General features: G+C 37.0%; 1 protein-coding gene across 1 annotated transcript; it reads right to left on the bottom strand.

The window, feature by feature from the left end:
* Positions 1 to 994: 994 nt before the first annotated feature.
* LOC126770927 (uncharacterized) lies at positions 995 to 22,938 on the bottom strand. The gene is made up of 22 exons (XM_050490539.1): positions 22,444 to 22,938; positions 20,488 to 20,641; positions 16,952 to 17,170; positions 16,485 to 16,590; positions 16,177 to 16,317; positions 10,548 to 10,706; positions 10,306 to 10,445; positions 9,598 to 9,865; positions 9,172 to 9,425; positions 8,859 to 8,982; positions 7,079 to 7,199; positions 5,838 to 6,078; positions 5,632 to 5,753; positions 5,407 to 5,560; positions 4,753 to 4,909; positions 4,481 to 4,627; positions 4,156 to 4,287; positions 3,689 to 3,851; positions 3,117 to 3,255; positions 2,524 to 2,615; positions 2,160 to 2,286; positions 995 to 1,625 (listed from the first exon to the last, which is right to left on the bottom strand). Exons 1-22 carry the CDS (start codon positions 22,628 to 22,630, stop codon positions 1,493 to 1,495), a joined length of 3,480 nt encoding a protein of 1,159 aa, XP_050346496.1. The 5' UTR covers positions 22,631 to 22,938; the 3' UTR covers positions 995 to 1,492.
* Positions 22,939 to 22,990: the final 52 nt, after the last annotated feature.

Here is a 22,990-nt window from a genome sequence, read left to right as displayed (position 1 = left end):
TTGGAACCTTAATTGTGGGAGATCCGATTATATTCCGCTCATTTTCTATTGCACCGACTACTTCTGTATCCATTTATAACTTTGTTAGTACGCGTGTAATACTATCTCTAGTGTTCTAGATGATTTATATATTTATGCTTAGATGGTCCTTCGAGCCGGATTCAAAAACTCTGAGTGACGTTGTTGCAATTGAGGTCTCTTTTCAGCTAATTTAAAATATCATTGTTCTTTTTTGTATACTTTTTATGTTATTTGGACGATAAAGAGAATAAATAAACAAACGTTACTACTTTTGATTACTCTTTGTTTACATTATGCCTAAATTTTGTTATCGTTAATTAAATTATACATATGTGGATCTGGAGCGCGTTTCACAATAATTTAAGTGACCTTAAACTTTATTTAGTAATCTATCAGAACTTTTTTTACTAGCTGCTCTGCACTATCCATTATTTTATTTTATTTCTATTTAGACCTTTGAATTCTTCGCGTAATTTTCGATTAAATTAAAATCAAATAATTGTTCAAAACAACGGCGATAATATATCATTTTAAATAGTTAACTTATATGATAACGATTAAGCTGATCATATTTATGTATATGGCAACAATCATTAACATTAGATCATCAGTCATCAGATCATTTCAATTTTTAAAAATGCATATTGCATTCCATTATATATTAAGCCGTTAATTTATATCACACAAAAAGAGAGCGTATATCATTCAAATTAAACATGCATAACAAGCCTTTGGTACATATAGTGGTTCCGATGTTATAGGGAGTGTGCATCATTTATTTTGTAAGAGAATTGAGATAAGATAAAACTTATTTGAAAATATTCGGTCCGTTACCAAGTATATATAACAAAGAAAAAAAAATCAAAATAACTTATAATAAATTTTGGAATAAATATTACTAAGGATAGTTATTAAAAATTTCATAACATAAATAATGATCTTATGAAACTTGATTAATACACATAGCAATCGTTTTAACCTTCTGAGTAACATAAAAATATATATAACATTAGCATACATATATAATAATAATATCCTGGGACTTTATTCACACACGGCCATCTGATCCCAAACTAAAAATAGCTTGTACTATGGAAACCAGACAACTGAAATACAACATATACTACTTTTCTTTTGTAAATACATACTTATATAGATAATTACACCCAGACTCAGGACAAACAGACATGTTCATGCATACAAATGTATGTCCTGGGTGGTATGCGAACCCACAACCTTCGGCGCGAAAGGCAAGTATCTACCAACCACGCCAACCGGCCCGTCAAATATATATGTATGTAAATTATATAGGATGCACATTCCCTATAACAATCGCAGTCATGTTGTTTGTAGTTAATATTCAGGCCCCATTAAAACATACTGTCAACTTACACAAGCGTTTAAATAATTATTATTACTCGTCGAGGAATTAGATTTTAATTATAATTTAAGCAAATTTATAAGCGTGTCTTCAGACCGACGTGCCGACATGTCGGTCTATATCGAGAGTAACGTCTTCCGGACTCGCCAGATCCGCTCTTAAGCGAACTCCTCGACCGGTTAGAGTCCATCTACAAGCGGCTCTCTCCGTCGTTGGGGATATTCTGTAAGATTGCAATATTAGTGTTACTAGACTAAATTATTTTAAAAATATATTTAAATCTTTTATTTATTCGTTAAATCGTGTGGTTTTCGGTAAAGTGGATAAGTGTTCGACCATCTTAAGCCGCGGATTTTATCGTTCGACAAGGGACGACCATCGGATTCGAATGAAGAGAGATGATGAGGTGTAGGAATTTCGTGACCTAATAACTTATATATATATATATATATTGTTATAGAATAGGAAGGCGGACGAGCAAATAGGCCACCTAAAGGTAAGTGGTCACCAAACGCCCTTAGACATTGGCATTGTAAGAAATGTCAACCATTGCTTAGATAGCCAATGCGCCACCAACCTTGGGAACTAAGTTATGTCCCTTGTGCCTGTGATTACACTGGCTCACTCACCCTTCAAACCGGAACACAACAATAACAAGTACTGCTGTTTTGCGGTAGAATAACTGATGAGTGGGTGGTACCTACCCAGACGGGCTTGCACAAAACTCTACCACCAGTAATATCGGGCCGACACTGACCTACAGAGCGCGGAGTCGGGCGTGGCTAAGGGTTGCTGCGCACGCGATGCGTCGTCGTCCGGCGTCTCGGAGCCGCTCGTCTCGCTCGTCGCTTCGCTGCCACCGCCTCGGTATCTTTCCACGTCATCTGTTTATATTTTAGAATTGTTGTAATAATACAAAATAAATTATGTCAAATAGATATATCATACAGATAATTAATAGTTAAATAATATAATACTTCATATAGAAAAAAAAAATATTTTTTTAATAATAAAAATTTAGATGAAGTGTAAGGACGGGACTAAAGTAGATGTTTAAGGTTTGAAGATAAATCTGCTTATATACTACACTACAGAAGAAATATATATGAAGAAAGCTATACCTCTGACGTCATCGCGGTCCGGCGTGTCATCCAGACGTTTAAGTATTTCCATACAAAGTTCTGAATCTAGCGGCACAGGATTATCGGATTCTCTGTAATCGAGACATTTATAATGTATTAGCGTTTTAAACATTTTTACGTTTATGCGAGTCTGCAACTATGACAACATCGATATTTTTAAAGAGACGCCTAAATATTATGTTCACAAAAAGTATTTTTAAAACGTGTTTTTCTTTTGATCAATGTTGAGTAATAAATTTATTCGTGGGTGCAAAAGCGTAAAAATAGTGCAGTTGGTAAAAAAAATCGGACTATTAAGTATTTTTTGGAGGTATTTTCTAACTTTACAGTATTTAGAAATACTTGAAGGCGGTACTAAAACCATTAAGATAGTATTTTAATAAATTACACACATGAACATGAACCAAATATTACGGTGCGGCTGGCGCAGGTACTAGTTAGGACGACCGTCGGAGAGGTGTTTTATAAGTACAACGGTTTAGGTAAGTATCCTACATTTCCTTTATGAAGGGTTATCTTACGAAGATTTTTTCTGCGACAAAAATAAATAAAAGTAAAATGGCGCTCAGTACCGGTTGTGCAGCACGAGCGCGACGGCGGGCGTGACGGGCAGCGGCGGCAGGTGCGCGGCGCGCGGGCTGAAGGCGGACACGTCCAGCGCGGGCGGCGGCACGCGCGGCGCCGGCGTGCCGCTCCACTCGCCCCACACTCCTGCGGGCACCACGCAGCATTATTGAGCCCGGCCGAGCTGTCGTACTCGGTCGCTGGTACGTTATTGTAAAAAAACTAAACACCAGGTTTATTACTATTATATCTACTAGGTACCACCCACTCATCAGATACTTTACCGCAAAACAGCAGTACTTGGTATTGTTGTGTTCCGGTTTGAAGGGACATAACATCTTAGTTCCCAAGGTTGGTGGCGCATTTGTGATGTAAGCGATGGTTAACATTTCTTACAACATCAATGTCTAAGAGTTCATATGGTGGTTCATATGCTCGTTTACCTACCTATTCTATAAAAAAAATCTTAACGCTGATAACGGTTGGCTAGTTTTTTAAGTAAAAAGAACAGAATTCCCAGAATATAAAAATTCTTTCATAATTTTTTTTCCATTATGGTACGATAACGTATGTAACGTACCGGGCGCGGGGCGCCAGTCGTCGCGCTCGGCGAGCACGTCGGGCGGCGCGGGGCTGCGCGCGGCGAGGTCCCGCCAGCGCGCCGCGCCCGCGCACGCGCCCGTCTCCAGCGCCACGCGCGCCTCGCTCTCCTCCAGCGCCACCAGCACCTCCGCGTCGAACACCTGCGGCAGGACGCACGTTCACGCATCGCCTCCTCCTCCGTCGTATCGGTCGTCTGTCTGATGTCGAGTGAGCCGCCTTAGCGGTATCACATTTGAAATCGATTGAGACAATTAAATTGCTACTGAGGATTTATTGAGACCTGACGCGAGATTTAACGCCAACGGTCTGTAGCCGCCTAACCGAGTCCCATGTCCAAGCAAGAAAATTTGGTAGTTATAAGTGTTAAGCAGAAACGACAATATTTCAGTAACATTAATCGTCTTAGAGTGCGACTCCGACAGAGTCAGTGAAAGGAGTGTCGACCTCGACGAGCGTGTTGGCGGCCAGCGCGTGCCAGTCGGCGGGCTCGAGGCCGCGCGCCGCCCACCACTCGTCCGCGCGCGCCGCCTCCCCCCACTGCCGCGACAGCTCCGCCGCGCTCGCGTGCACGGCCTTCTGCGACACGAACACGCACGCCTTTATTAATACAGTTCGGACATATTTTTGTTGTGGTAATAATAAAAGCATCTAGAATTTTTTTCTGTTCGAAATACATAATAATTTGCAAACATTTCGAATGTTTTGTGCAAAAAAAACTTTAAAGGATAAATTAATAAAAAAAAAACCTGAATGTAAAAGGTGTACATACTCTCAGGTCCTGCGGCAACATGCGCACGCGCGCGCGCGCCGCGTCCGTGAGCGGCAGCGCGAGGTCCCGCCGCCGCGCCGCCAGCTTCTCGCGCACGGACCACACCAGCTCGCCGCACTCCTTCTCCACTTGCTTGTACGAGCCGGTCTGAGTGGAATATACTTTATATTAACATTGGGCATCTATCTAATTGGTATTGGCAATCGACAATGAGGTTCTTTAAATACAACCTAACGTTCTTTAAATAACAACAGAAAGAGAGAATTACTTACCTTAGCAATTTGTACGGAAAAAGGTCCAAAGCAGGCATCAACAAAATGTTCATAATCCCGCAACGGCCGCTCGATAGCGATCTCGATGTCTGTGGCCCAAGCGGCCAGGATGTCCAGCTCAGCGCGCGCGCACACCGCCGCTAGCGCCTGCGCCGCTCTGATATGCAATTACAATGCATACTAAAATTGTACGATGTGTATAATAGTGTTAAACACTCGCTGCCCATGGGGTACTTATTGTACGCTCAAGATACCAGATAGGTACCACCTGCATATCATATATTCTACTGCCAAAAAACAAGACCAGGTATTTTTGTGTTCCGGTTTGAAGGGTGAGTGAGCCAATATAATAACAGTTACAAGGGACGTAACATGTCAGTTGGTGGCGCGTTGGTGATGTAAGAAATAGTTAATATTTCTTATAGTGCCAATGCCTTGGGCAGTGGCGATAAATGTGATGTACTGTACATATGTATATGATAAAAAGGCACGGCTTTAAAATAACGAAGTAGAAATGGAATTTAATCAATAATTACATTTATTATAAATGAAACTAAAATTCTTTACCAAACATCATTTGCATAAGAAGAAATGCCCCTCTGAGCTCTAACGAGCCCCGTGGACAGCGAGTGGGGTGCGGGAGGTAGTACGCACGTGATCTGGTAGGAGGCGTGCGAGTGCAGCGCGGGCCCGGCCACGCGGCGGCAGAAGCGCGAGTCGTGTGCGGGCACGCGCGCCGCGCGCACGATCAGCGCGCGCCACGCCACCGCCTCCCACGCGCCGCGCGCCACCCACCAGCCCAGCCCGCCTGCGCCACACACCAGGGTGAGCACGATACACGCCTTCGCGTTCAACGGAATCACTCTATAATTAACTCACCGACGAGCAATATGAGAGCGGCGAGTGGACACAGGAAGATGGCGACCACGAACGCGATTATCGGCTGTAGAAGTCCCAGTACTCCGATTCGCCACACTAACACTTCGAATAATACGAAGAGTCTGAAATGATAAACCCCAAAATGATCATTAAGCTACTCACGGTAGTACTCTAAGCAAGGATATGTAGTTTTTATATTATGTTACCTATTGAGCCTAGCCGGGTCCGGACAGTCCAGGTCGTAAAGCAGCGCGCAGCCGGCGTGAAGAGCCAGGGCCACTACGGGCAACCACAGCGGTACGCTGGCCGCTGCAATCAGCGACAGTGCACTGGCCACCAGCGCCAATAGCGGGAACCCCAGCAGCAGCGCCAACGAGCCCAGTCCGCCGATTACGCCGTAGTTCCATAACCTATTCGCTTGCCTGCTGAGCCCTTTGCCAAGGAGTCCTGAATGGAGTTTCAAGCAATTTTGTTTTTAAGTTATTGTGAAGGCTATATATTTCTGTATTTCTCTTATTGAAAAATTAGTTAAAACTGGTCAATTTCTTATTCAAAACGGAGTAAAGTTTCACCACTATAGTAGCGGTGTTACAGATTTAGGTTTTTGGTACACAACTGATTTGAGCGGAATATTTTCGATACCTTCCTTAAGAAAAATATTTTAAAACATTTTTTGCCTTATTTATTATTGACGCGCCGTGGCGTGGTTGGTAGATACTTGCATATCACGCCGAAGGTAGTGGGTTCGATTCCCACCCAGGACAGACATTTGTGTGTATGAACATGTCTGTTTGTCCTGAGTCTGGATGTAATTATCTATATAAGTTTGTATTTACAAAAAAAACTATACATAGTAAACCAGTTATTTGGTTTCCATAGCACAAGCTCTGCTTAATTTGGGATCAGATGGCCGTGTGTGAATAATGTCCCAGGATATTATTATTATTTTGGTATAAATTGGTATTTTCCTTAATGAACTACTAACCACTAAATGTCGCTTCACGATTGATACGCAAATAACGTTGCTTAGGCTATTATATACGTTATATGGAGGAAGCTTATAGAACGTTTAATGTATTTTGTGATTTATTTATATCATTTTATTATACCATTCGGTGCACAAAAACGGTTTTGTACGCGTTTAAATATAAACGTAATCTATGTATTTGATAGTTAAATAAAATAAATCAATAAGTCCTCTGGACCTATTTTAAGAATAGACTTTCTACAACTACATTAGGACCTCCGGTCTAGGCTGCAAAATAAACAAAAATGATCCTTATATTCGGTAAATGTTTCTGTTATATAACATTTAGACAAAAAAAAAAAACAATTATTTTTATAGATATTAAAAAAAATGCGTTGTTACTAAAAAATTAAATAAAACTATAAACTTTTATCCATAAAATTGTAGTATCTGTTTTAACGAAAAATGTTAAATCCATACCCGTGTCCGGCTCAGTCTCGAATCTCGTCCGTTCTTTCGATACGTGACGCCAAAGTTTCAACAGTAGCGACCACATCGTCTGCTTTTCGCTGCTGCGTTTCGGAAACAGGGTACCGTTCACCTGTGACGATTATATTTCATCATGTATGTCAGAGATAATAAATTTAAGCGGGTATACGACGTCACTTGTTAGAATAGCAACACCACACAACGTGATGTATGACATGTAGGTTGCGCGGTTGTCAGACGTCAAGTGTGAAAAATATAAGACGGGTGCCTATTTTGTTATGTAGCCGACTGATAGAAATATAAAATATAAAGGAGTATGTCAGTAGCGCGTGTGATCATTTTGTCGAACGACCCCCTTGGTCTTTTGGTCTCTTGCTCTCAGGACAGCGCCAGCGCACTGACTGATTTAATAAAATCAACATATTGGACCACAATAGCGGCCATTAAAATGGCAATCCATTTGAATCCGCGACATATATACTATATACATTGAAGGGAACGATTTCATATGAAAACTAATTTTTCAAGTTTACTTCAGTTGCACACAAAGTTTACTGATGGTAGAGCTTTGTGCAAGCTCGTCTGGGTAGGTACCACCCACTCATCAGATATTCTACCGCAAAACAGCAGTACTTGGTATAGTTTGATGGGTGAGTGAGCCAGTGTAATTACAGGCACAAGGGACATAACATCTTAGCTCCCAAGGTTGGTGGCGCATTGATGTAAACTATGGTTAACATTTCTTACAATGCCATTGTCTATGGGCGTTGGTGATGAGGCCCATATGCTCGTCCGCCTTCCTATTCCATAAAAAAAAAAAACACAAATTCGACCTTGAACGTGTACTTGTCATCGAAACATGAAAACTTACTACAGAAACAATTACTTAGTGACTAATTAAAATAAAGTCGAGATGGCCCAGTGGTAAGAACGCGTGAGTCTTAACCGATGATCGTAGGTTCAAACTCGGGCAAGCACCACTGAATTTTCATGTGCTTAATTTGTGATTATAATTCATCTCGAGCTTTACGGTGAAGGAAAACATCGTGAGGAAACCTGCATGTGTCTAATTTCATTGAAATTCTGCCACATGTGTATTCCACCAACCCGCATTGGAGCAGCGTGGTGGAATAAGCTCCAAACTTTCTCCTCAAAAAGAGGAGAGGAGGCCTTTAGCCCAGCAGTGGGACATTCACAGGCTGTTACGGTTACGGTAATTAAAATTAATAATATAATTAAACAAAACAGTTAATCTGTCTCCAATAATTAAATTACTACCTAACATAATCCAAGACTAGATAACGTTAAACAAAAACGAATAAAATATCCATAAAACATATTCTGAGAGACATTGTCAGACAATATGGCGAATATAATCAACCTTTTTAATGTAACCGATAATGATATCATTAATTATGAATAAATAGTACGTTTTTATTATTATTTTAACGTAGATTGTGCTTATGCCTGATGTGTTTAAAGAAATCGATTATTTTTGAAACAGAATGAATTTGAATTTATTGTCATTTTGTAATTATTTAAATTACTGGATAACTTTATTGCATGTGGAGTTTTTAAATTAATGTTAGTTTTTGTTTTTTTTTCTTATCTTTGCACTGCTCTATTTTTGTACCATCTTTATTATTTACTACAGCTACGATTGACTACGGATGCATTTTTCCGCGTATGTGATATTTGAATATAAATAGTCAAAAGGGATTTTTATCAGAGTGTACAGCTGACAGTTGTCAACTGGGCTGCATCGTACTACCTGCGATTGCTCGAGGTCTGGCACGAAGGGCTTCACGCAGAGCAGAGTGCGCAGCGACACGCGCGAGCACCACGGTACGAACACGCCCAGCACGAACATCAGGTTCCACGACCACGACCACGTCCTGCGACACGATCACAACGTAGAGCAAAGTAGGCCGGAAAGAGAGGTTTTTACGACAGATTAAGCTGATATTTTTTTCATGGGCCGACCAGAGGTTTGCATATAGGACCTCATAATCGGCGGCCTCATAAGCTAACCCCTGGACCACTTAGCCTAAAATGAACGACGAACCAAAGGAACATGGAGGTACCTATGAGCAAAGTTGAGGATCCGCCAGGCGGGCCAGCGCGTGGTGCTGACGCGGACCTTCTCCAGATTGAGGCTGAAGACGGGCTGCGAGGGGTCGGAGCGCGGCGTGACGATGTTGGTGGCGCGGCTGCTGATGACGGTGGGGATGCGCTCCGTGCGCCCGCGGAACTCGCGGAACACTTTCCAGTTGCGCGGCCGCCAGATGTAGGTCGCCCAAGAGAACTCGCGCGTCGGCGTTTTCGCCGCGCGAAGCTCCTATGTGTATTGTCGTTATGTTTTACTTCACCTCTAAAATACACGAGGCAATGTTTTCTGACGTGTGTACAAAAATGTACTTCTGTGCATTACTAATTCGTCTTCTAACCATCATTACAATATTATGGGTGAATTATGTTTAAAAAGACCAGGCGGGAAGTTCTCGTCGCACCTTCATGAGCAGCGGCTCACGGTCCCGGAGGAAGGCGAGGTCGCGCAGCAGGAAGTACCGGTGCTGCGACAGCTTGTGCGCCTGCATGGCGGCGGCGGCGTCCTCCATGGCGGCCCAGCGCAGCTCGCTGCGCAGCGCGTGCGCGGCGCGCGCCAGCTGCTCGCGGCGCCACGCGTCGGCGCGCGCCCGCACGGGGTGCGCCGCGCGGATGCGCGCCTCCGCCGACGCCAGCCCCGCCTCCAGCTTGCGCCGGACGCCCTCTTCGGCTCTGACGGGCATCATAGATAGAGCTAATGAGGTATTTCAATTTAATGGCTGTATCGGACTAAAAATATATTTATATATATTATAAGCGGATTAAGTCGATCTTTTCGAACGTCATACGTCAAGTTGTCAGATTGGTTTTAAAAAAGTAATACACTTTCGGCGGGAGGCAGCGCGAAATACGGTCAGGCGTATCACTAATATCATTTTTATAATAATAATTTATAAAACAGATTTTAATAAAAGTATTAAGTCAATAGTTCTTATATTTTTCCAATAAATGTAATAAAATTCATTTTGTTTCGTTTATAATATAATATAAATATAGTATATTTAAGTGAGCCTTATCCAAACTTAATAATCCAAAACATTCGGTCTGTCCCACGGGGATGTAGATTTTACCGAGAGGTGTTACGACTTACTGAGTTAGCCCCCGATTCCTACCTGTTGACGATGACGGCGGCCCGCAGCTGCGCGGCGAGCAGCTCGGGCACCGCGGGCCCCAGCGCCGCCAGCTGCTCGCAGGTCAACACCGCGTTACAAACGCGCGAGACATATTCGCGCATAGCAGCCGAGCTCACCTCCTAATAAAAACAAAAAGAAAACATTTCAGGCAAATTATTGCCATTTCAATTGTTTTTTTCTTTTTTAAACTGAAACCAATTACGATAGAAATATGAGTTTACCTCTTCTATATCTTTCATCGGCATCTTCTGACTCGCTAGGAGTGCAGCCCTTCGTTCACGAAAATGTAGGAACCAGCCACGAGACTCTCTGTCCAGAATCGTTTGCAGAGATGGCGCTGCTCGTCGCAGGAGCTTCCGTCGAAATAGTCGAAGGTCAACCTGCAATTGTTTAATCTCAATAACCTATCGATTTTATCACAACGCTATGAGTGATAATATTTGGAAATATAAAATCGTAAATAATTAAGTATTTACAAATATGTTATGTATTTCAACAATAAATAAAGAATGGTCACGATAAAAATTAGTTTACCTCAAATAAGGATAACTATAGTTGATAAAAAATGGTCTTATAAATATTGGAGTTTTTTTTAAATAAAGACATGAAAATTATCAACTATTTTTGGTTAAGATTAGTTCCCGCGACGTCAGCCGCGAAGCGCGTCACATAGTCTCCGTGATTATATTAAATAATTAGTTTAAAATTAGTCATAATTTTGTAAATTTGTTGTTATTTTAGAAAATGGATCTTAATGCTCAAGAGCTAGTGTTATCCTGAAAAGTTATTCGTTGAAATTGCACTTTTGAACTTTTAACTTTAGACAAACTGAGAACACTTTGTGTGTTTGGTGACATTTATTATTTACAGTGTTTGTGAAAAATTAAAATATTTCTGTGTATTAAATGACTGCACCTAAAAATAAATAAATTAATAAACATTGAGTGGTGTTAAATATCAAGTGTTATTAAAATAAAAAAATACAATAAAATCAGCTATCAATACTGAATATGTCGGTAGTTGCATAAAAAAAAAAAAACCTAAGAGTCGTCGGTAACATTCACTTCATCGTATAGTTTCAAGCCCGTTCTATATTTTCACTTAGCTGAACAACTTGTACGTGGACCAGTGTTGAAGACGTTAGAATAAAAACGCGAATAGTCGACGGACTAGAGTTCAAACCCTGCTCGGTGGCATATGATTTTGAACATTTATAATTTTTAAACTTACGTTTCTTACATTTCTTTCGGACATAGACATAATATTTAATAATAAAAAAAAAAAAAAAAGTACAATGACCGATACAAATCACAAAACCAAATTCGAATGCTGCAATCGTCTGCCAACCTCATGTGAAGTACTAAATTGCGCTTCATGTAGAAAAAAGTACCACTTTACTTGTGTGATAACTTCTAATACTTTGTACAAAGATGTTACTAACGAATTCAAATTGTCGTGGCTTTGTCCTGCATGCAACCGTCCTCAAGCAGGCAAAGATAACACAAATACTCCAGTCAGATTGCTAACACATCAAAGCAAACAAGATTCAAATATAAATGTAACATTGAGAAATAAACAAAACAAATCTAACAGGTCAGAGAGCGAAATTAATAATAATTTAACCATAGCTGATGTTCGCCAGGTTGTAAGAGAAGAATTAAAGTTTATATTTGATGAATTCAAGTCTAACCTAATATCTCACTTTAGTGTTAAATTGAGTGAAATATCCGAACAACTGTCTCAGGTTACTCAATCAATATCTTTTTTGGAGCAGGAACATGAAGACATTAAACAAGAAATGAAACAGAAAATCGAAGTAATTACCGTATTAGAAAAAGAAAATAACTTACTACGTACAGAAGTCAAGAATCTTAATACTAGACTGACTCAAGTTGAACAGCAATCCAGAGCCAGCAATATAGAAATCCATTGTCTTCCTGAGCATAAAAATGAAAATTTGTCATCTGTTATTAAGCAAATAGCACATACAATAAAATTTAATCTTAACGAGTCGGATATTCACCTATGCACTAGAATTGCTAAGCTTGAAAAAAGTAGTCCCCGACCGAGATCTGTCCTAGTGAAGTTTAGCTGGCAGCCGTTTTTAAATTCAACAAAAACGTCAATAATGAAAAAAAATTAAACACTTCTCATTGTGGTCTTGGTGGTGATCATAAACCAATTTTTATTGTAGAGCATCTGTCTCCTTCACAAAAGGCTTTGCATGCTGCAGCTCGGCTGAAGGCAAAAGAACTACACTACAGATTTGTCTGGGTAAAGAGAGGGCACGTCTACATGCGCAAGAGTGAAACATCGGAATATAGGTATATTAGAAATTTAGAAACACTTTCTACACTGGGATAATCTTACACATAATTATAAACTTTATAATTATGTGGTAATATTGCATGACATTTTAATTTTATATTTATATAATTCAATTCAGTTAAACGCTATTATCAGAATGTTAGAGGCCTAAGATCAAATACTACCGAGATATATCAACAAATATTAAACAATAATTATGATATTATTTTTTTAACTGAGACATGGCTCAATAGTAGTATATTTGATGCGGAATTATTTGACAACAGATATATTGTCTACAGACGCGACCGAGAAAGTTCTCGACTTTCCAATAAAAAAGCCACCGGTGGGGGCGTCCTTATAGCTGTTTCCAAACAGCTATTATCATATCGTGAGCCACAATGGGAAAGTGATTGTGAGGACATATGGGTTACAGTCAAGCTTAACATGAGTAACGAAAAGAAACTTATACATTTTTGTGCCGTATATTTGCCTCCTCCGATTAATATAGACCTGTTGGGGAACTTTGTTGAAAACGCAAATAAGGTATTAGGTAGAACAAACAGTAGCACTTTAATTGTTGGTGACTTTAATTTAAGCGGTATAGTATGGTCTCCTTCTAAAGATACACTTGAGGCAAGTCCATCCAACTATAGCAATTGTATACTAAAGAGTGCCCTTATTGACTTTATATCTTTTAATAATCTAAAACAATATAATTTAATACACAACTTCAAAAGTAAAATACTTGATCTGATATTGAGTAATAGTGAAGTTTCCGTCACGGAATGTCAAAAACCCTTAAGAAAAGTAGATAAATTCCATCCCCCTTTAGAGATATCCATACCAGAGTTAATACCACCCAAAAAGAGTAATGAATACCATAATAAATATAATTTTTATAAAGCTGACTATGAAAAAATAATTTTTGATCTAAATAGCATAGACTGGATAAAGGAATTTAGCGATTGTTGTAATATTAACGAAATGGTAAATATATTTTATAACACTGTTCGAATGATTATTTGTAGGCACGTACCAATTAATATTCACAAACGTCGATCTTATCCAATTTGGTTTACATGTCAACTCATTAAACTGCTTAAATTAAAATACAAATATCGTGTAAAAGTAAGAAAGTACAATAATCCATTAGACAAATTAGAGTTTCAATATTTGCGTAGAGATTGTGACAAATTGATCCCAACTTGCTACAACAACTACATAAGTGCCATAGAAAATGAAATAGGTAAACATCCGAAATATTTCTGGACCCATTTAAAAAATATTCGAAAAAGTAGCTGTTCATACCCACCTGTTATGTTCCTAAATAATGTTAAAGCATCTGATGTCAACAACATTTGTATGCTCTTCGCAACTCATTTTTCGTCGGTATATGAGTATAATAATGGTATGTTATATGAGCCCTTTATCAGTAACCTGACTAAGTGCGAAGAAATCGAACACTTTATACTTAAACGTGATGTGGTTTACCAAAAGTTAAAGAGACTTGATGTATCTAAGGGGCCAGGACCCGATAGTATACCACCAATATTTTTTAATAAGTGTGCAGCTCCGTTATCTTTACCGCTTACGATGATTTTTAATAGATCTTTGTTAACGGGTCAGTTTCCAGATGTATGGAAAGAAAGTAGAATTGAACCTATTTATAAATCAGGTAAACAAAATGAAATAAAAAATTATCGACCAATATCAATAATATCATCAATAGCAAAGGTCTTTGAATCTTTAGTTTACCCCTTTCTATATAGTCATGTTAAAAAGTATCTTAGCGACTATCAACATGGATTCATGACTAAGCGATCGACAAATACTAATTTAGCTCTCCACGTCTCAAAGCTCACAGATTTTGTTGACGCTAGTCATCAAGTTGACGCCATATATACAGATTTTTGCAAGGCCTTTGACAAAGTTAATCATTCTCTGCTCCTCAATAAATTATCATTATACGGAATTACGGGTACCGTGCTTAAATAGTGCAGTTCATATCTTGAATGCAGACACTCTAAAGTAGTTATAAATGGTTATGAGTCCAATAACTTCACAGCTTACACTGGAGTCCCTCAGGGATCAAATTTGGGTCCATTATTCTTTAATATATACATAAATGATATTGTGCATATTTTCAAAAACTCCACTGTTAGCTTATTCGCAGATGATCTGATACTGATCCGTACTATTAAGCAGATTTCCGATGTACAATTATTACAAGTTGACATCGCTAGGCTGGTTGAATGGTGTAGAATCAATAAAATGACATTAAATATCGATAAATGCTACCACATAAAATTCACTCGCAAAAATAAAGTAATTCCATCAAAATATTATATAAATGACATAGAATTTACTGAAGTAAATGAAGTACGTGACTTGGGTGTTGCGCTTGACAGCAGGCTTAGTTTTATTTCACATATTAACAAAACCGTGGAACAGGCGAATAAATCTCTCGGATTTGTACTCAGGTGCTCCAAAGATTTTAAAAGACCTTCGACCGTAATAAAACTTTTTGACAGCTATGTTCGTTGTAGACTCGAATACTGTTGTATAATCTGGGCACCTTATTACAGCATACATGTTGACAGAATTGAGCGAGTCCAAAAACGGTTTCTGAAGCATATGTCATATCGATTTAAAATTAGCCAATATTCATATCGTGACAGGCCTAAACATTTTGAGAGAATAAGTCTTGAATCCCGAAGAACACTTTTATCTCTAACTTTCTTGTACAATATTTTTAATAATAATATTGATAGTCCCGAGATTTTGGCCTCGATGACATTTAATTTACCTCGTAGCAATTCCAGACGAATAGGTAATCTTTTACATACAGGAACATACAGGACAAATTTAGGGAAAAAATCACTTATACCTCGCTTATCTGATTCATACAACAGCATTTCAAAACTAGTAGCTGATTTGGATGTTTTCCAAAATAGCCTGTCTCAGTTCAAACGCAACATTTTAAATTACCTAAACACCTACCCTCGTTGAACTATCTCGCTAAGATCCAATTTGATTATTTACTGCTTATATAAGGATATTCTTCTCTAAAATTATATTTAAGTCAATATTCGTAAATTTAATAATCATTTCACCATCTTTTTAATAACTTTAATAATGTAATTTTAATTTTAATAATGTATTTGTATTTTATGGACTTGTTTTACTTAATTTAATTTAATGACTATTTATAATTTACAATTTATAATGTAATATTCAATTTAAATTTTTCAATTATTGACCCTATTTAATAACTATTTATAATGTGATGCTTCTATGAAAGATGTGATAACCTATAATTAGTGGAACATTTGTCAAAAACTTTGAAATTTCTATTGTTACTACTTTGTAAATCTGTAATGTATCTACTGTTGGTTGTCCAAAATAAATAAATAAATAAATAAATAAATAAATAAATAAATAAATAAATAAATAAATAAATAAATAAGATCCCAACAATTATTCGTTCGTTCTATATTAACCTAAGTCACGTTTGCTGTTATTCTGCAACTACAAACCTACCTGCGTCCTCTGAGGCGTGGTGTAGAGATATGGCACTCGGGGGGCGTTACGTGGGTCACCTCTGGCGTCTCTCATCTTGTTGGGTTGCATCTCTCGAGTCACCCACGCCGCTAATGCTGTAATGTCTTCTTGATCTTCAGGCTAAAGTGAAATTTCTTTCATATGTATTCACATTGCTTTTCTTAAATATAATATAAGTAATCTGACTTGTGTCTGTAACTTAGCAAAACACACTAGTAAGTAATAACACTAGTATTATATGTGTATATAGTAAAAGCTACAAATTTTAATAGGTATACATTTCTCACCTTACAAATAAGCTCGGCGACGAGATAACGCGAACGCTCCTCGCGTATTTTCTTTTCAAGATCACGCGCTTCAAGAGACGGCATTCCGAAAATGATATCCATTAACCTGTAAATTATAATGCACTTAATAATCCTGAAAATAATATAAATCGATCACACTAACCAACACTGGTGGTAGGGCTTTGCGCAAGCTCGTCTGGGTAGGTACCACCCACTCATTAGATATTCTACCGCAAAACAGTAATACTTGATATTGTTGTGTTCCGGTTTGAAGGTTGAGTGAGCCAGTGTAATTACAGGCACAAGGGACATAAAATCTTAGTTTCCAAGGTTGGTGGCGCATTGGCTATAAGCGATGGTTGACATTTCTTACAATGCCAATGTCTAAGGGCGTTTGGTGACCACTTACCATCAGGTGGCCCATATGCTCGTCCACCTTCCTATTCTATATAAAAAAAAACACTTACCTATGCAAACCTTCCATGAATGCCTTTGCCCCCGCGATCAGTGAAAGAGGTTCGTCTCTCAACAATCTGTCCCTAGACACTACGACGATAAGGGCGATGGCCCTCGCTACGTGACAATAGAGCTCCTCCCGTGCCCTCGCACTCCCTCGTTGGAGCCACCCAGCGACTCGCCATACGTGCGTCTGTCCAGGGAATTGTCGAGACGGCACCTCGAACTCGCTAAGAAAATATCATATATATTATGATATGCGAAAACTATCCAATATATTTTAAATTTAAATTAAGTTCGTTTATTATACTCAAAACTAGTGTTTATGTATTTACGTAAATATTAAGCGAAATGTATCAAAACGTTTAATATTTTTTCGTTATAAAGAACGGACTTAAAAATCAATTGTATTTGTACAAACTTATGAGTTACTAACCTACTTTACCTAATTAGATCACTATTTTATCTATCGTGTAGTTAATATTTATCGCGTTGCTAAAAACTGTTCGTGGTTATACGCAATAAAATAATCATTTTCATAATTAATTAAGCTTAGGTACGACTAATTGGTATTAATGTCCGAATTGGAAAACAAAGGGGAAAATATTGAGGAGTCGTTAGTAATTTTTACTAGAATGCGTTCTACGGTGGTATGGTAATACATATTATACATACAAAAGGAATATCATTAAAAGCGTCTAAGGCAATGACTGTGGGTGGACATGCTATGAATGTATTTTAACATTGGCGCTAATATTGCTATTTCTAAGTAATTAGAACAGCATTTTTAACTTGTCCTGTCATGTTGGTAATAGTTATTGTTTATTGCTAATTAATTGTAGATAATATTTATTTAATATTGTATAATACAATAACTTTGGCTTTACACGTTTTGCCTCTCTTAAGCGTCAATAAAAAAAAGTATTGATAAATATAATAATATAAAATAGTCAATATCTCTTCTAAAAAATGTTTAGCGCCAATGTTTTAATTAAAAATATAAATATTACTTTAATATCAGGGTAACGTACCCCCATTCACGAATAGATTCCAATTGCTTTATATTTAGCATCTTCGGTACATACATTCTTTCCTTGTGCAAGCTTATGTATGAAAAAAAAAGTATGGTAAATAATGTCTATGAATGTTAATCTAATTAAATGACGTCGTAGTGTTGGCTTTTAACATTGCAACTATTTATAGCAAATAAAAAAAAATGACGAAATTGTGTTTTTTTGAGAATTAAAAGTATTGGCCGTAGTTTTTTTTAATGATTATATGACTAATATTTTGAATTCCTTGTCCTTTTCTTTTCCTGTGTCTTGACAATAATTAAGAATATCTGTATTCTATATTAATTTTGAAGTAAACGTAGTAGCCCGCTGTAGTGCGAACGACAAAAGAATGAAAAAAAAAACTTTAATAAAATTCAATGTAAACCCATAGTAAATTTATTTCGAACAGGAATTTATTTTATTGCTTTACCGTAACAGCCTGTTAATGTCCCACAGCTGGGCTTAGTCCTCCTCTCCCTTTGAGGAGAAGGTTTGGAGCTTGTTCCACCACGCTGCTCCAATGCGGATTGGTAGAATACACATTTGGCATAATTTCAATGAAATTAGACACATGCAGGTTTCCTCACGATGTTTTCCTTCACCGTAAAGCACGAGATGAATTATACACACAAATTATGCACATGAAAATTCAGTGTTGCTTGCCCGGGTTTGAACCCACGATCATCGGTTAAGATTCACGCGTTTTTACCATCTCGGCCATCGCCATCTCGGCTCTTTTTTTGCTTTACTAACTCCGATTTAAAATTAATATTTTTAACCGTTTTCAGTAAAATTGTATGTATGGATTATGCATGTATGACATTTAAAGGATGAATTCATAAATCTGTATTTTAATAATTTTCAATGAATATCAACTGTCCGGCAAGCACTACGATCATAATATGATTGATAACTTTTTTATTGTCACCACAATTGTGCACCAATTACATTGTGTATCTGCGTTTTATATGTAAGAAGTATGTTTTAAAACTTTTGTGTATAGCTTATAATCCTTACATGAGGCCTTTTTAGGAATAGAATGCCTTAAAGATGGTTCACATAGCTGTAACAAACTGTAAATTCCAGTATCGAATATTTTTAAAGTTACCTATTGTTATATTCCTCAAAATAGCTTTATCGAGCCAAATTAACACAAAAAAACTAAACACAAACTTTCGCATTTATTTGTATGATAGTGTTGAGTAGTACCTATGTGGTGGTTTTCTTGGTGGTAGGATTTTATGCAAGCCCCTCTGGGCAGATACCACCCACTCGTCATATATTCTATCGCCAAGCAACAATGCTTAGTTAGTGTGTTCTGGTTTGAAGGATGAGTGAGCCAGTGTAAAGGCACAGAGGACATAACATCTTACTTCCCAAGGTTGGTGGCGCATTGGCGATGTAAGGGATGGTTAATTATTAATATATCTTGCGGGTGAGCACTTACCATCAGGTGACCCACTTGCCAGCCAGCCTAAATAATAATACAAAAAAAAAATGTGGAGACTCATATTAAATTATGCATTGATAATCATTATTTGGGCGTACCTAGTTGTCTCTGGGTTCTTAGGCTCCTCGTGAAATTTTACCTTTATAACTCAAGGTACGAAAAATTATGTAGTAAAAACAGAGTATAACCATTCTAAATTTAGTTAGTTTAAAAATCACTTTAAAATCCTCGAGAAGTGATATAGCAATTAGGGTAGTGACTACGGATTCTCTAAGGCCACTTAAGTGCGCCCCAATAGAAGCACAAGTTACGTCGGGATTGAGCAAAAATATTCTATTCGAATTTCAAATCGAAGCAAATTATTTTTAGACATTGCGAGTAAAGATTAAACACAATAAAATGTTGGTCAACAATTAACTCACCAATTTTAAATGTACCGCTAAGTGAAAACGTTAATTGAAGTTAATGAGGCTGAAGGATCAAAAGCTTCGCGTACAAATGGGGGTTCTTTGTTTAATGAAAATGAATGCATAGTGATGCGCATAAAATCTCTTCATGTTTTTGATTTTAAAAATGGAGCATGGCTTTTGTTTTTAAAAGGAAAGAAGGCTGTTTAATTTAGAGAATACGCTTATTTTACATTATGGTAATGAGTTTTAAAAATCATAGATACTTTTTCTAAAACTACATTTTAGTGTTCGTTAATCTTAATTATTTGAATGAATTCGAATTATAAATATTAGTGTTTACTTGTATTAAATGTAACAATAAAAAAAAAGATAATTTTTGATGAAACACGAATTACTATGCGAGTAAAATTGTCCATATAGTCGATACGTAAGGAAATATGTTGTTATTATTTACATTTATATTATGTAACGTAATAATAATCCAAGAAAATTTTAAATTACGTTAAATACCTTTAATTTTTACCCATTGTGATAAAATAGGCGTCGCATTTATCTAAATAACTGTTTACAGTTACAGGATTAAAATAAAAAGAATATTTGTAATAATATAAGCAATATTGAATTGAGTTTACCCTTTTTCTCGTATGGAGTGCAGCTGTTTCGGCGAGAGGGGGTGAGGTTCGATGCCCGCGTCAAGTGCAGCGGCCTCAAGTTCGTCGCATGGCGGCGCAATTATAATATCCGAGGGACGATTACCAGGACCCGTGAATCTTGACTGAGGAAGCACTATGATAATAAAAAAAATATTAATTTACATTAAATTTCTATTACATAACTTTTCGAAGAAAATACAGAAAAATTTGATATAAAGAGATAAATTCAAGCATTATAGCTCCAGTAAAAATAAGTCTGTTTTGTTAATGATAACAGAGCAACAAGCAATTCAACCTGCATAGGCAAACTTCTTCTATAAGGATATTATGATCATTAGATAAATCATCATTAACTTCCACTTTTTTTTAAGAATTTCAAATTCAGTTACTTCCCATTTCAATAGATATCTTTATTATGTGAGAATTGATAGCTTATTTGATAACAATCAATACTGTTAAGTCCTGAAGTGAATATATACACATATTTTCTCATTAATATGAATTAAAACTGATTCTCAACCATTGTGCCGCGAAATTCTAAAAGTGTGCTGCCAAATTTTAGACATAATTATGTTAATATTACTAAATAATATGATTTAATAAGAAAAATCCTTTTAACAGAAATAGATATTAAAATCCATAAATTTTGATTGGGTTCATAATCTATTTTACGCAGTGTATGTAGGAAAGTAAATAATTTTTAAACTTGTATTTTTCTTTGTGTGCTGCCAATTTTTAAAATCATATCATTATCGTAAAAGCAACAAACAAAAAAGGATACGATTCACTGACTTAAAACAATATATTTTATGCGTAAAATGATTAAAGTACAGTTAAGTAGTAAGTTGACTTTTGCAATGTAGGTGTAGGTAGGTTAACACACATTTATCTTATTGATATATAATATGAAATTACAGTATTGCAAGCCAGTCTCACGTTGCATATCCTATTGTTCTTATTAGAATATATGTACCTAGTACTATCTTTTATATGACTAACAAATAGACACACTAAAACAATTTAGAAGCGAAATACATTTTTTTTTTCATAGTATAGGTAGGTGGACAAGCATATGGGCCACCTACCTAATAGTAAATGGTCACCCATAGACATTGGCATTGTAAGAAATGTTAACCATCGCTTACAACATCAATGCGCCACCAGCCTTGTGTACTAAGATTTTATGTCCCTTGTGCCTGTAATTACACTGCCTCACTCACCTTCAGACTGGAACACAACAATACCAAGTACTGCTGTTTTGTGGTAGAATATCTGATGAGTGGGTGGTACCTACCCAGACAATTTGCACAAAGCTCTACCACCAGTGAAAATAAAATTTAAACAAAATCTTTTTGTTAAGCCTGTAGACATCAGGAATCTCACTATTTATTTATTTTATGTATAAAAAGTTAAAAAACTAGTTTGTTTCTAAGAATTAGTTGTGGGACATTAGGATTTGAAGCATCTGATCATTTGTGATTTAAATGAACGTGGATTTAATACAGCTAGGAGATTTATAATTCAAAACAATACTTAATGCCAAGTGTTTATTAATTGCTTGGACAGTATTACTAAATATCTGAGACATCTGATGAGAAATGATCATAGGTATTTGATGTCAAACTTGACTAAATGTTTTTGCTGATAAAACAGATATGAAAAAATAAAGCTTATACAGTTAGTCCAATCCACGAAGGCCGACCCCATTACAGCTTACATTGCACATTTGTACTATATTCACTTGGAAAAAATAAATGGGGCTCAATTTTGTGGATTGAACTATCTGTACAAATAAAAATGTTGTTTCATTAATCTTTATGTCAATACCATTAGCTAAAAATATTATCAATGTGTATTATTATAATATTAAAATAAATAAAAAAAACAAATAAAATTCAGTAATAAGATATGCTTTTATATTAATACTATTCTTACCAATAGGAAATGTTTTCCAATGATAAAGGAAGTCTTCAGCAACTTGCTTAATGTTGTTAACAAGCTGCTCGACCTCTGGGGGAGCTCCAACCAGCTGCACATCGAAGCGCAGTGGCTCACGTTCAGGCGCCGGCACTTCGAGCACCAAGGAGTTTGGACGTGACACACGCTCGCCCTCTCCAGACATCGTAACCAACACTTTAGCCCCTTCAACTGGTCAGCCTTACTAATCACATAATGATAGCAGTGGGCACTATGGGCGGAGATATCACTTGACACCGACCACTTATTGTTTTATTATTTAAATTCATTTGACCAATGTATAAAAACTATTACAGATATAACGACAGTATTTCAAGCCGTATCCTTTTCTGTGAAAGAATACAGTATGTAAACATTAGATTAAGGATATATTTATAGGAACAATAAAAAAAATATAAGATATGAAAATTATATTTTTAACTACTGAATCGTTCAGTTTTAACTTGACTTTACTTTCATTTTATTACTTGACAAATGTCTTTGTCACAGACTACTGGAGCTTTTT

The sequence above is a fragment of the Nymphalis io genome, chromosome 9 (assembly GCF_905147045.1).
Source record: "Nymphalis io chromosome 9, ilAglIoxx1.1, whole genome shotgun sequence".
Taxonomy (NCBI): domain Eukaryota; kingdom Metazoa; phylum Arthropoda; class Insecta; order Lepidoptera; family Nymphalidae; genus Nymphalis; species Nymphalis io.
The sequence above is the reverse complement of the archived record's forward strand: the minus strand, read 5'-3'. Positions and strand labels throughout refer to the sequence as shown.